Source organism: Prorops nasuta, unplaced genomic scaffold (genome assembly GCF_024137725.1).
Source record: "Prorops nasuta isolate Cenicafe-Biocafe unplaced genomic scaffold, Cenicafe_Pnas_1.2 PNAS00007, whole genome shotgun sequence".
Taxonomy (NCBI): Eukaryota; Metazoa; Arthropoda; class Insecta; order Hymenoptera; family Bethylidae; genus Prorops; species Prorops nasuta.
The window spans coordinates 7,362,491-7,376,634 of record NW_027116804.1 but is presented as its reverse complement, the minus strand read 5'-3'; the positions used below and the strand labels follow the sequence as shown (position 1 = coordinate 7,376,634).

Below are 14,144 nucleotides of genomic sequence, written 5' to 3'. Positions count from 1 at the left end.
TTTGCCAGTGTTTGTTCATAACTCAACGAAGCAAGTCATAAGTTCGTTTTATAGAAGTAGTGAGAATGTCTATTAATAAGTTTGGTGGTACTAGTGATAGTAGTAGATATAAAGATCATTTACAGTATAAAAGAAAAAGAGAAATATCAATGAATTTCTATTATTCAGAGCGTTCTTTCGACGCTCAAAATAAAAAAATTATTAATGTATTCGATCCTGAGAATATTAATGATGCTGTTACTTTAAAATATTTATATAATCTAATTTCGGAAAACAATGATAAAATTTATCACATATTCATGAGAATACACTTTCAAAGATTAATGAAAAAGATGTTGATCTTCGTAAACATATACAAAGTGAATTACAAGATCTTAATACTACAATATTATCACAACTTAATAGCAAGATCACAAATGTTGAAAAAATTTATTCGCTAATTAAAGGAAAATTCAAAGATCTTCGCGATCACATATTAACTGAAATAAGAAATCTTTCTGATGAAATAAATATACATAACGAGACGAATGATATCAAGTTGAATAAAGTAAAGAATGATATTTTAACATATTCAAACGAAGAATTGACTAAATTAAGTAATTCCTTTAAAGATTTAAGAACAATAGTTAATTCACAGATAAATAATTTTGAAAAAACAATAAAATCCTTAGAGGTGAAGATTGATGAGAAAGCGAAAGTATTGACTGAGGAAGAAGTTAATGAAAAAATAAATGCACTTGTGAAAGAATTTAATGAGAAACTAAAAGATATTAATAAACCATTGAAAACACAATTACTACAAGAAAATCAGTCTTTCTCTGAAACAGGAATAACTTCAGGATCAATTCCACTAAAAGTTATACCTAATCCAAAAGAAGTATTGAATAAACAAATTGATCATTTAAAATCAATCTCAAACACGCAAAATAATGAAAATAAACAATTGAAAAATCAATTAAGATTGGAAAATCATCGACCTTTCTTTGGAACAGGAATAATGACTTCAGGATCAATTCCACTAAAAAAAATTATACCTGACGCAAAAAACAATGAAAAAGGAGAATAAATAAGGTGAGTAAATTTAAAAGGATTTTTTTTTAAGATGAATAGTAATGAAAAGAGTTTTGATTAAACAACAACAATAATAATAATATCTACAATGAGTAAGGAGAAAGTTCAACTAGTAAAAGAACTTCATAGATCGGCAAGAAAAAATTTTCCACGACGTCGAGTAATAATAAAGGGATATGATGATTTATGGCAAGCAGACTTAGTTGATATGCGAGCTTACACTCATCAAAATAAGGGTAATCAATATATTTTGGTTGTTATTGATACTTTTTCAAAATATGCATGGGCAGAACCGATAAAAAAAAACAGGAAATGAAGTGACTAAAACATTTGGTAAAATTATAAAAAGTAGAAAACCAAAAAATTTACAGACTGACGATGGTAAAGTGTTATAACAAAACATTTCAAGATCTCATGAAGAAACATACAATCAATCATTATTCAACATATAGTATTATGAAAGCAAGTATTGTCAAACGCTTTACTCGAACTTTAAAAAATGATATGTGGAAATTATTTACAATGAATGGAAGCTATAAATGGATAAATATTCTTATAACAATAATTAACGACTATAATAGAAGAAAACATCGTACTACTGGCATGAAACCTATTGATATTAATGCAAAAAATTCAACACATTTATTGAATACAGTGTACAGTAATATAAAAATTGCTGCTCCAAGAAAATTTAAAGTTGGTGATTTTGTGCGTTTAAGTAAATATAAGATGTTATTTGAGAAAGGATATACACCAAATTGGACTACTGAAGTGTTTAAAGTAAAAGTTATTCAAAAAACTAATCCAGTTAGTTATCTGTTGCAAGATTTGAGTAATAATGATATTAAAGGAGCATTTTATGAGCAAGAATTATCAGAAGTTAAAGATAAAAATTTATATCTTGTGGAGAAAATATTGCGTAAAAAGGGAAATAAAGTTTTTGTAAAATGGTTAGGTTTTGAAAAATCAAATAATTCATGGATAGATAAAGATAATGTATTGTAAACAATTATGAAATAAAAAATATTTTATTACTTAAATATATATATTTAAGTTTTATTTTCAAACTACTTTTTCTCCTATTCTTTTCCTTTCTTTCATTAACCACAACGATTGTGATATATATATCTAAAACGTTGGAGTGGGGAGAATAGCGTATAAAGACATGAAGTAACTCTTTCTATATCAATACCTCCATTACCGTCAATAATATCTATTCTATAACTAATTTTTTTAAACAGTTCTATAAAACTTTTAATCGTGTCTCTCTCTCTCTTTCCCTTTCTTCACCTACTAATTTCAAAATGGATAAGTAAGTGTTATTTTCTATCAAAATATTATTTTTTAATAACTAATATTTATTCATTATTTTAGAATTACACATATATTTGATGTAGATGGTTTTAACGTGGATAATGAAATTAAATTTAAAGATGCAGCTCTTATAGATATTAATACTGGCTTTATATATACAGCTAATTTTAATTTAAATTATAATTACTATGCATTACGTAAAGAAGATCAAATAAGTGCACGATATTTATATTTAAATTTACATGGAATGTTATATAAAGATTATGGTTTTGAGGAATATGAACAAAGTGATATGAATGATAATATTTTAAGTAATTGTAAAAAAAATTTTTATGACATAGAGTCTGCAATAATTGGCTACAAAGGAGGTATCATTGAGCAAAAAATATTGAAAAATTTAGGTATGGAGTATGTGAATATTGAAAAATTTGGATGTCCTAAATTCAATGATCTTATAGAATTATATAATTTTCAAGAAACAAAATGTAAATTACATGCTAGAATGTACACTATAAGAAATACAAGAGTATATTCTCCATTCGAGGAAGTTCAAATATTTAGAAATTGGGTAATAGATAATAAGTAATAATTTTAAAAAATTTTGTTATAATTATATTTCTAATTTGATATATGTATTTTTTATTATTCTTTAAAATTGTTTTACAAAATAAATTTTAACATACATATTATTTTCTATCTTTGCATTTTTTTTTTTCGTTAGTTTTAAAATGTCCCCATGGTAGTGTATTTATAAAATCATCCATTATAAAACGTTTATCATCGTATGGATTTAAAGCTATTTTTTCTTCTAAAATACTATACACTTTGTGCAGTTTAGAATTTATTCTACCTTGTAAACTTACTTTAATATCTTGATTGAATAGACAATCGAAATAATCTTGAATAGTAATATTTCTTTTTACAACATTTGATGAAATTCCCTTAATTTTCTTTATGTCACATTTATCGAAAACTTATATGGCATACATTTTTGATCTTAAACCAATAAATTCTTTCATTATATATCCATTATTTTCATCTTTCATCAGCCCAGACACTTTTTTATTAACCAATGGTATTTTATAAATATTATTTGTTGAATAATCACTGGTATCAAGCATTGTTCTACAATCTCTTTTAATAGTTTCATAAATATCAAAATGTTTGATCTCGTTAATCAAGCTATCAGTATCCATATATAAAATTTTAGCGCAATCATTAAAGCTCGTTTTCATATAATTATAGTGAAAATCGTATAAACAAATTTTTGAAATATCTAATATTGACATACCAACGTAAATGGGTTTATTACTCGTTACACATAATTTATTCATTTTAATCGCCATTAAGTTTTCATTAAAAATAACTCTACTATGAAAATTAGGTTTTGAAATATATGAATTAGCACCGTAACGACCGTCCCATACAGTACACAATTTTACATCCACATGATTTCGAACATTTTCCATTGTTTTACCAAAAACGGCATTATTCATTAATTTATATAAGTTTTTTTCAAAATCATTATTAGCTTTTACACGTAACTCCGTGTTCAATTCAATGTAAATGCGTAACCATTCTTTTTGCTTAAATTGTAAAATACGATGTATTTTATCCAGTTGAAGACCATGTTTTAAGAATTTTCTCAACATTCTAATGTGTATAACGTATCTTTTCTTATCGTATAACGTTGTTAAAAGCTTCATATGTTTACTATTTACCGGTGATAAATCATGAGTAGGACAAAATGGTAAATCTATATGAGAATTATGAATACTTTGCGGATAATTTAAATCGATTTCTAATATATAAGCTAATGTAGAATTTGTGTCTATGTTATTAACATCAAAATTCTCACAATTATCAACCAATTTGAATTCCGCATATGGTAATGCTTGTGACATTGCCCATCCATATAAATTATTAACATCAAAATACATTAAATAAACATCATCTTTCATAGGATCATAAAGATCATGCATATACTTATTATTTGCCACAGAATGTCTTTTACAACATTGACTAATACCACCTCGTATACCTCGCTCAATAAACATTACCTTATCAACATCTGTTAATAGTTCTAGTTTTATATTTGTAAACTTTAACATTGCATCCCAGGTAAAACTCGGGAGAGTAAAATAATAAGCAGGATCTAATCCATAACTTGATAAACAATTCATTCTAAAAGTTTGAAATATATCGGCTAATAGAAGAACATCAGTTTTTAAATAGAGATCACTATATTCACCTAAATTTTTAATGTTAAAAATTTTCCATACTTTTTTTGCATGTTCATATTCCTCTAAAGTTATATTACATAAACTTAATTCACTATAAAAATCTTCATATTTTGGTAATGTAGTATCTTCAAATTTATCCCAATTGTCAAGATAATCATATGGAAATACACCTTTTTGCGTAACTAATTCAAACTCGGTATTATTAATACAATTTTCTCTCACAATTTTCATATCACTTTTACACAATGTTTGCGATAGTTTACTAAGCGATGTATTTAGGAATCTGTATGAATCAATAAATCGTATTTGTAAATTTTTTTTGTTTTCATGAATCTTAACTGTTTTCATAATTCCAACATATCTTTCAGTGTTTAAAGCAATTACTTTAGTAATACTGTTCGAGATTGGGAGGAGCAGAAAATGTTGCGAAGTAGATTCCGCATTTCTCTGTTATATCTCCCATCTCTATTGCGCTCACAATAGACGGCTAGACCGACAGCGTCTAGCAGCTCTATCTGTCTCTCTCTCCGCGGCGCGCTTGCGCGTCTTCTGGCCCTGGCGCGTCGCGGCCGCGAAGCGACACTACTTGCGCGCTTGGCCACTAGGTGGCCAGCGCCCGCGGCAGCTCTCTCGCTGGCAAGATTAGTGTCGCGTAATTATATAGATGGGTCCTTGATAAGGATCCATCGCACCTCAGCCTTGCTCGACCGCTGCCTTACCGGCAGCAACAGCAGCACCTTTTTGAGCCTTTCGGCACCACCGCCTCCACGGCATTTTTTGACGCCTCCACCAGGCCAGCCAACGAGCGCCTCCACCGGCGAACTCTACGGGTCGACTACTTTGGTAAGTATCACCCACCACCCACTGCCTACCAAGAGGGGACTACCCCTCTGCGGCATTTCCTCCCTCCTAAGGGAAATTTCTCCGGGGACTGCCCGGGAGAAGTCCAACCCTCTCCTTCCCCTCCACACTGCCTCCGAGGACTACCTCGGACCCAGTGTTCCGACCCTCAAATCCAGGGCTCTCGACGAGTCGGGTAGTGGGAGGGGTAGATTCACCCTAGGGGTTGGGGTGGCTCGGAGCCACCATAGCTCTGGGAGAAGGGGGCTGAGGGGTAAGGGGACTTCCCCTTCCCTAAATCCACCTCTCCTACTTCGCTTCCTCCCGTGGCTGGGGATTTTACTAGGGAATACCCTAGGGAAAATTGTCCAGTCCGGGAGTTGATAAGTCCGCGTTCCATCCTGGGGAATTCTAGTCTTTGGGGTTCTTGGGAATCTTCGATTACCGAAATTCCCTAGAATTTGACGACAACAAATTCCCAAGGAAGTCTATCATTTTAGTCTAGCGGTTCTTTGTAAATATATTTGTACATTTTATTTATTTGAATATAGACTCTTTTACCTCCTACATTTGTCTTCGAAATTTATTCTCAGATATAACCTTCCCTTCTGACCACAGGGCTGGAGCCTACTTGGGCACTGTCTCGCACAAATTTTTGGTCCTTCGAGCCGGATATCCGGCAAAAAACGTTCGAAGTGCATCAGTGTTCCTGAGTGGGCATTCCGGACTGTGTTTTGGATTGTGGTTTGTTCTGGAATAGAGTTTCGAAATGGCTAGCGCAGGGGAATTATTAGAAGCAATCAATTACGTGCCCATGATTCGGGGTGAATTCGTTCGGTTGGTCGTTAACATCAAGAAGCGTGGAGTGCACTATTTCACCCTTCCCTTCTTGGAGGATAGGCTAGCAGCATTAGAGAAGTGGCTTAACGTGTTGCATAAAACTCACGTTAAGATCACTACTCACACTAAACCGGCCGAATTAGCTAAAATGGAGTACGTAACCGATAATTGGTATCAAGCGGCCCTTGATGCCCATAGTGACGCGGAAGAATTCATCCTAGGACATCTAGATGAACTTCGACTCAATCAGGGCATGTCGGCATCAGGTCCCACTGCGCCTTCAGGCGAAATAAACCACATTAGGCTTCCAGTTATTGATTTACCGAAGTTTTCCGGGGATTATTTAGAATGGAACAACTTTTATGAGACGTTCCGTTCCATTGTTCACGACAAAGTGTATGTCTCGGGTCGGGACAAGTTCCATTATCTAAAATCCTGTTTGCAAGGAGAAGCAGCTACGGTCATTAAATCTTTAGCGATCACTTCCGAGAACTATGAGATAGCATGGGACACTCTGTTGCTCGGTACACTGACAAACGGATGATCACGGATACGTTCTTAGATCAAATCTCGCAAGTACCCACGCTTCGGGGTGACAATTTTAAGGTTCTGAAAGAAGTCAGGGACTCAGTTACGGTTGCTCTCAACGCCCTCAAAACTATGGGATACGGCGTCGATCAATGGGATCCCATAATTGTTCATTCGCTGAAGAACAAACTGGATGACACCCTTCGTTTAGCCTGGGAAATGTATCTAGGAAGCAGCAAGGATTATCCCTCGTTCATTCAATTCTCTGAGTTTCTAACGCGTCATATTAACTCCTTGCAATCATTAGGTAACAAACCTAAAAATTGCAAAAAGGAATCGGGGAGATCCTTGAAGTCACACGCTACTAGCGTGAATAGTACCGGTTGCGCTCACTGTGGTAGTAACCATCTCTTGTATCAGTGCAAGGACTACCTTGCATTGACCCCTCAGGCCCGTTCAAAGTTCGCATTTTCACAGAATCTTTGCATCAACTGTCTGAGGCCCGGGCATAGTTGCTCCAATTGCTCTTCTTCGTCACGATGCAGGAAATGTAGTAAAATGCATCATACCTTATTACATTTTGACAAATCTGGCACCGGGGGGAGCAAGGCACGGGGGTCTACCCCCGCGGTCAACTCCTTTTCCGAGCCAGAACCCTCTAGCTCGAATACTACAACACATCTTAGTGTTTCCGACACCCGATCAGTGCTATTGGCCACCTTTTCTGCCAGAATCGACGCTCATGACGGTTCTCGTATTATAGTCCGCGGTTTAGTTGACACGGGCTCCGAAACTTCCTTTATTTCGGAAAATCTAGCTCAGCAACTACGGGTATCACGAAAACGTGTCAACGCAACCATTCATGGCGTCTCTCTGAATTCGGCTCAAAACGTTCGAGCAGAGGTACAGATTACGCTTCATTCTCTATCACGACACGGTGTCTCGTTGGACGTAACTGCATTGATCTTACCAAGGATTACTCAGTATATGCCTCCGACTTATTCTCCGTCGTCCTTTCCAGCACTTAGCAAAATTGACCTGGCTGATAACTTCGCTTCAACCAGGGCTTTAATTGATGTGCTCATTGGTGCAGACTATCTTGCAGCATTGATGGAAGGCCCGTACATGCATTCTCCTGATCATACGTTGCTTGCTCAGCGGACTATTTTCGGTTGGATCGTTTCGGGGGTCGTACCCAGGGCTGGTCGCTCTCATAGTGTCACGGTGCATCATTGCTTTGAGGTAGAAAAAACTCTTCACGACTTCTGGGAACTGGAAGAAGTTCCGGAAGTCAAACCCATGTCCACAGAGGACTCCCTTTGTGAACAACATTTTGTGAATACGGTATCACGCACCTCTTCAGGTCGTTTTGTCGTTGCTTTACCTTTTCGATCCGACATCGAGAAGCACAGCTTAGGTTCTTCCTCTCGGGTAGCAGAGAAAACCTTAACACGAATACTTCGGCGATTGGAAACCTCTCCAGAACAAGCTGAAAGTTATTCTCAATTCTTACAGGAGTATCAAGTGTTAGGACATATGTCTCCTGTTCCTTTGAACTCTGATTTTCGCGTCTTTCTGCCTCATCATGCAGTTTTTAAGACCGAGAACCAGAAAACAAAGATTCGCGTTGTATTCAACGCATCATCTAAAACCTCTACTGGCGTCTCGCTTAATGATACGCTATTCATTGGACCCAAACTCCAACAGGACATCACGCGGATCCTAATCAATTGGCGTTCCTTTCGATATGTAGGCGTGACAGACATTGTTAAGATGTTCCGACAGATTCTTGTGCGTTTTGAGGACCGCAAGTATCAGAACATTTTATGGAAGACTGATTCCGGTGCGCTTCAGGCTTTCGAGCTCAACACGGTGACCTACGTTACGGGACCGGCACCGTTCTTATCCTCGCGAGTTTTGCGCGAATTAGCTTACACGGACGGAGCTAACTTCCCTCTCGCACAGGATGTGTTGTTAAATTCTACTTATGTAGACGACATACTTTTTGGGGCCCATGACTTAAAGCAACTTAGTTCGGTCAGGGAACAACTCATCGCTCTACTGGCGAAAGGGGGCTTCTCCTTAAGCAAATGGGCATTCAATCAACCGGGGTCTTCCCCGCTTGAACCTCCCGAGCTGCACTCTTTCTTTGAGGATCCTGCTGGATCAAGTAAAGTCTTGGGCATATATTGGGATCACGGGGATGATAGCTTCCGCTTCCGTGCTTCTCCTTCTCACATTGGTGTACTAACCAAACGCATCCTCTTATCAGAGAATGCCAAGATCTTCGATCCATTGGGATGGATCTCTCCAATAGTCATCACCTTAAAGCAGTTGATGCAATCCACCTGGTTGTTTAAACTCTCTTGGGATGAAGAAATTCCCGAGCCTATTCAGTCAAAATGGCTCAAGTGCTATGAGCAGCTCCGAGACTTACAGACTTTACGGATCCCACGGTGGACTGGACAATCATTTACTATTGGAAAACGCGAATTAATTGGATTTTGCGACGCCTCAGAGCTTGCGTACGGCGCGGTCGTTTATGAACGCCTCACTGATGAGGACGGTCAACTCTCGGTACATTTAGTAATGTCCAAAACAAAGGTCGCTCCGATCAAGACCACTTCAATCCCTCGTCTGGAGTTGGTCGCCGCTGCCCTTCTTGTCAAATTATTGGTTCACGTCAAGGGAAGCTTGGTCGGGAGTTGTGATGCGATTCATTGCTATTCAGATTCGCAGGTCGCTTTAGCTTGGATAGCAAAGCAACCCGTACATTGGAAGACGTTTGTGGCCAATCGCGTTTCATATATCCAAACACATTTATCGGAAGCCAGCTGGCATTATGTACACACTAAATCGAATCCTGCAGACTTGTGTTCAAGAGGAACCAGTGCTCAACAGTTATCAGAGGACTCACTTTGGTGGCATGGGCCTGCTTTCCTCCGTGAGCACACCGTAAATCCCGTTCAGATCTTTGAAACCGCGGAAGAAAGTCGGAAGGTAGCGTTAACCGCTCAACTAGACACAACTGAGTGTTGGTTTTTTGATAAGTTTTCGTCTTGGTCTAAACTGGTCCGAGTTATGGCCTATGTCCTTCGATTTGTCCAGCGGACCAGGAAAACCGGCCAATGGGAGGACTCCCTCCTGTCTGCATCGGAAATTCGCAGTTCGATTGAAGCCTTGGTAAAGGTTGTTCAACGAACACACTTCGCGAGCGAAATCTCAGCCTTGAATCATGGGTTACGTATACCGTCGCGGTCAAAGCTTCTTTCCTTACATCCGGTCATTGATTCACAAGGAATCTTAAGAATAGGGGGACGGCTTTGGAACGCCGAAATTTCTGAACAAATGAAACACCCCGTTATTTTACCGGACTGTCATTTAACTGCCATACTCATTAGACAAACCCACCTAGAGACACTTCACGGGGGACTCCAATTAACCTTGTCCACGTTGCGGCAAAGGTTTTGGGTCGTGATTGCGCGAAATCTAGTAAAATCATGTGTTCATAAATGCATCACGTGTGTTCGCGAACGCGCTAAACTCGGTAGCCAACTTATGGGTTCACTTCCTGCCGCTCGGGTTTTTCGCAGTTTCACTTTCGAACACACCGGAGTAGACTATGCCGGGCCCTTTTCGGTGAAATTACATCACGGTCGTAATGCAAAAGCCATAAAATGCTACGTGGCCGTGTTCGTGTGTCTATCTACCCGTGCTGTTCACTTGGAACTCGTCTCCAGACTGGACACCGAGGCCTTCCTCGCCGCGCTGACTCGATTTATCTCTCGTCGTGGAAAACCCGCCGTCATATATTCAGACAACGGCCTCAACTTTCAAGGAGCGGACGCAGAACTCAAACGCGCCTACCGATGCTCCTTAGAAGCTGCACGCGCTCAGAACACCGATTCCATCAGTAAAATCGAGTGGAAATTCATTCCGGTCACTACTCCCCACTGGGGCGGTCTTTGGGAAAGTGCCGTAAAAAGCATGAAGCACCACCTGAAGCGCTCCCTCGGAGTTTTCGTGCCTAATTTCGAGGAAATGGCCACACTATTGACCAAGATTGAGGCCTGTTTAAATTTACGACCTATATCGCGGTTACATGATGATCCAGAGTCGTTGGACGTACTCACTCCGGGGCATTTTTTGTCAGGACGGGCGTTAAATTCCCCACCTGAATTATCCACCTTGGATTTACGAGAATCATCATTAAACCGTTGGCAAACCGTAAATCGAATCACCGAGACCTTTTGGAAGAAGTGGTCTTCCGAATACTTACACACTCTGCAACATAGGCCGAAATGGCAGAACTCTAACTCGGAATTCGGTGAAGGAGATTTGGTGCTTGTCAAAGTACCTAACAATCCTCCCCGTATGTGGACATTGGGGCGGATTCTCAAACTAGTTCCTGGGGTGGACGGAGTAGCTCGCGTAGCTGTCCTTAAAACCGCGAGAAAAGAGATTCAACGGAGTCTCTCGCAACTCTGTAAACTCCCCTCTTAGCCCTCACTTTGGGTCTTATCAGGGTCTATCTTCACCCTGCTTTCCGGCATCCTGGGACTCTTCAGGTTGTCATCTCTCCTTCTCAAGCTTCCTGGGACTCTTCAGGTTGCTTAACTTTCTTTTCCTGGTTTCCTGGGACTCTTCAGGTTACCACCTCCTCTCTCGGGCGTCCTGGGACTCTTCAGGTCGTCCTGTTACCTGTTCCAAACCTTCAGGAACACTTTATGCTCTCCGCCATGTCTTTTCTTCCAAAACTCCAACAATACTTACTGAGTCTTCGTACTCATCATTTGCTTTTTTTTGGTGCAGCGATATTTGAGCATGGCGGATTATCCATGGGCCCACCTACTGGGCGTAGGATATGAAGACGAGGGGGACGACGTCCTAGAATTACATGCCACCCGGGAGGAAAGTGAATTTCGGCGGCTGTTCGGCCATGTCCTCCCGGCGGGGCCGAATGAGGAGCCGGCACCGCCACCACCTCCACCTCCAGCAACCCGAACACGGGCGAGACGGCAGAGGCCCGTCATCGCCTCTAAGAAGAGCATTGCCTCGGCGAACTGGGTTGGGAAAGTCCTAGACGATCCCAGCGCCAGGGAGCTCGAGCGCAATGCTCAACAAATCAGGGTCCGCGCATTCGGGCAAGAAATTGAAGTGCCCCTATATTCCGTCCTAAAACTGCGGAGATGGAAGGCCTGGGCCCCGCAGGGCAAAATCACCCTGCGGTGGTCGCCGGCCTTAGAGCTTCACTCGGCCAAGCTCCATATGAAGCCATGTAAATAGTCGTCTCGTCCTTATCTGTTTTATATCTTTTATTTTCATTTTTTTTTTGTAAATAAACTTGTGATTAAACTGAATTAACTTTCTTCTTCCTTGTCTTGACGCCATCGCGTCAACGGGGGGAGTTTGTTCGAGATTGGGAGGAGCAGAAAATGTTGCGAAGTAGATTCCGCATTTCTCTGTTATATCTCCCATCTCTATTGCGCTCACAATAGACGGCTAGACCGACAGCGTCTAGCCGCTCTATCTGTCTCTCTCTCCGCGGCGCGCTTGCGCGTCTTCTGGCCCTGGCGCGTCGCGGCCGCGAAGCGACACTACTTGCGCGCTTGGCCACTAGGTGGCCAGCGCCCGCGGCAGCTCTCTCGCTAGCAAGATTAGTGTCGCGTAATTATATAGATGGGTCCTTGATAAGGACCCATCGCACCTCAGCCTTGCTCGACCGCTGCCTTACCCGCAGCAACAGCAGCACCTTTTTGAGCCTTTCGGCACCACCGCCTCCACGGCATTTTTTGACGCCTCCACCAGGCCAGCCAACGAGCGCCTCCACCGGCGAACTCTACGGGTCGACTACTTTGGTAAGTATCACCCACCACCCACTGCCTACCAAGAGGGGATTACCCCTCTGCGGCATTTCCTCCCTCCTAAGGGAAATTTCTCCGGGGACTGCCCGGGAGAAGTCCAACCCTCTCCTTCCCCTCCACACTGCCTCCGAGGACTACCTCGGACCCAGTGTTCCGACCCTCAAATCCAGGGCTCTCGACGAGTCGGATAGTGGGAGGGGTAGATTCACCCTAGGGGTTGGGGTGGCTCGGAGCCACCATAGCTCTGGGAGAAGGGGGCTGAGGGGTAAGGGGACTTCCCCTTCCCTAAATCCACCTCTCCTACTTCGCTTCCTCCCGTGGCTGGGGATTTTACTAGGGAATACCCTAGGGAAAATTGTCCAGTCCGGGAGTTGATAAGTCCGCGTTCCTTCCTGGGGAATTCTAGTCTTTGGGGTTCTTGGGAATCTTCGATTACCGAAATTCCGTAGAATTTGACGACAACAAATTCCCTAGGAAGTCTATCATTTTAGTCTAGCGGTTCTTTGTAAATATATTTGTACATTTTATTTATTTGAATAAAGACTCTTTTACCTCCTACATTTGTCTTCGAAATTTATTCTCAGATATAACCATCCCTTCTGACCACAGGGCTGGAGCCTACTTGGGCACTGTCTCGCACAAATACCATTTAATAATAAAGCTACGTCTTCTATTAAAAAATGTGCATCATAATTACTTAAGTTATGAAAAACTATTGGTAAAATATTGGAATCACGATAATTTAAATTACATTTATTATGTTCCGCTCCTCTAAATATACCAGTTAAATGACAATGATCTTTTACCTTTTCATCATTTTCAAGAAAATCTTTCCCACATATATGACATTTTGTTGTCTTAAAAAATTCTAATTTTTCTATTTTAGTTAATTCATTCATAGGAATGTTTATATTAAATATACATTGTTCAGTTATTTTTTTTAACTCATTGACAAACCATTTCACACAATTAACTCCTCTATAAAATTGATATATACATGATTCTTTATTTACATTTGAATGAAAATAATATCTAATACTGCATGGTATACGTTTTTGATATTTATATACCGGTATTCATTTTACTGTTGTTCTCATTATCAATATTCTCTATTTTTTCTAAAATACATTCAAAATCAGCATACATAATATACGGTAATTGAATTTTACGACAAAAATTTTTAAAATATATCCATTTTTCATCTTCATGTGGTAGCTGTATCATACAATTGTTGTGTCTTTTACAATCCTTATAATGATGATTTAATTTCTCCTTTGATTGGAAATAATGTAGACGTCTGTTAAAAAAATAAATATATAATGTAAAATATGTATTATTAATTTTATAAGAAATATTTACCTGTTACGAATACATTTTTTGCGTCTATTCTTGCTTATTTGTTTAGATAGTAAACCTGATAAATTTTTAATCCAAACAAAATGAA

At 39.4% G+C, this 14,144-nt stretch overlaps 4 protein-coding genes across 4 annotated transcripts; 3 read left to right on the top strand and 1 right to left on the bottom strand.

The window, feature by feature from the left end:
• The first annotated feature begins 1,159 nt into the window (after positions 1-1,159).
• Positions 1,160-2,076, top strand: LOC136775043 (uncharacterized). Its single transcript, XM_066729518.1, has 2 exons — positions 1,160-1,307; positions 1,421-2,076. The coding sequence occupies exons 1-2, from the start codon at positions 1,160-1,162 to the stop codon at positions 2,074-2,076; spliced, it is 804 nt and encodes a 267-aa protein (XP_066585615.1).
• A 995-nt stretch (positions 2,077-3,071) lies between these two features.
• LOC136775042 (uncharacterized) lies at positions 3,072-5,091 on the bottom strand. Its single transcript, XM_066729517.1, has 3 exons — positions 5,024-5,091; positions 3,373-4,911; positions 3,072-3,300 (listed from the first exon to the last, which is right to left on the bottom strand). Exons 1-3 carry the CDS (start codon positions 5,089-5,091, stop codon positions 3,072-3,074), a joined length of 1,836 nt encoding a protein of 611 aa, XP_066585614.1.
• A 1,146-nt stretch (positions 5,092-6,237) lies between these two features.
• LOC136775041 (uncharacterized) lies at positions 6,238-6,852 on the top strand. Its single transcript, XM_066729516.1, has one exon. The coding sequence runs from the start codon at positions 6,238-6,240 to the stop codon at positions 6,850-6,852; it is 615 nt and encodes a 204-aa protein (XP_066585613.1).
• Positions 6,853-8,609: 1,757 nt separating this feature from the next.
• Positions 8,610-12,122, top strand: LOC136775040 (uncharacterized). The gene is made up of 6 exons (XM_066729515.1): positions 8,610-8,860; positions 8,924-9,870; positions 10,150-10,961; positions 11,082-11,307; positions 11,362-11,444; positions 11,649-12,122. Exons 1-6 carry the CDS (start codon positions 8,610-8,612, stop codon positions 12,120-12,122), a joined length of 2,793 nt encoding a protein of 930 aa, XP_066585612.1.
• Positions 12,123-14,144: the final 2,022 nt, after the last annotated feature.

Bases quoted from the DNA above. Each gene is read 5' to 3' on its own strand.
- LOC136775043 (XM_066729518.1), top strand. From the start codon at position 1,160: ATGAGTAAGGAGAAAGTTCAACTAGTAAAAGAACTTCATAGATCGGCA. The intron at 1,308-1,420 runs GTAATCAATATA...AATTATAAAAAG, and splicing joins TTACACTCATCAAAATAAGG to TAGAAAACCAAAAAATTTAC.
- LOC136775042 (XM_066729517.1), bottom strand. From the start codon at position 5,091: ATGGGAGATATAACAGAGAAATGCGGAATCTACTTCGCAACATTTTCT. The intron at 4,912-5,023 runs GTATTACTAAAG...TGATTCATACAG, and splicing joins GCTCCTCCCAATCTCGAACA to ATTCCTAAATACATCGCTTA. The intron at 3,301-3,372 runs GTATGCCATATA...TGTTGTAAAAAG, and splicing joins ATTGGTTTAAGATCAAAAAT to AAATATTACTATTCAAGATT.
- LOC136775041 (XM_066729516.1), top strand. From the start codon at position 6,238: ATGGCTAGCGCAGGGGAATTATTAGAAGCAATCAATTACGTGCCCATG.
- LOC136775040 (XM_066729515.1), top strand. From the start codon at position 8,610: ATGTTCCGACAGATTCTTGTGCGTTTTGAGGACCGCAAGTATCAGAAC. The intron at 9,871-10,149 runs GTTGGTTTTTTG...TCTTAAGAATAG, and splicing joins TCAACTAGACACAACTGAGT to GGGGACGGCTTTGGAACGCC. The intron at 11,308-11,361 runs GTCTCTCGCAAC...GGGTCTTATCAG, and splicing joins GAGAAAAGAGATTCAACGGA to GGTCTATCTTCACCCTGCTT.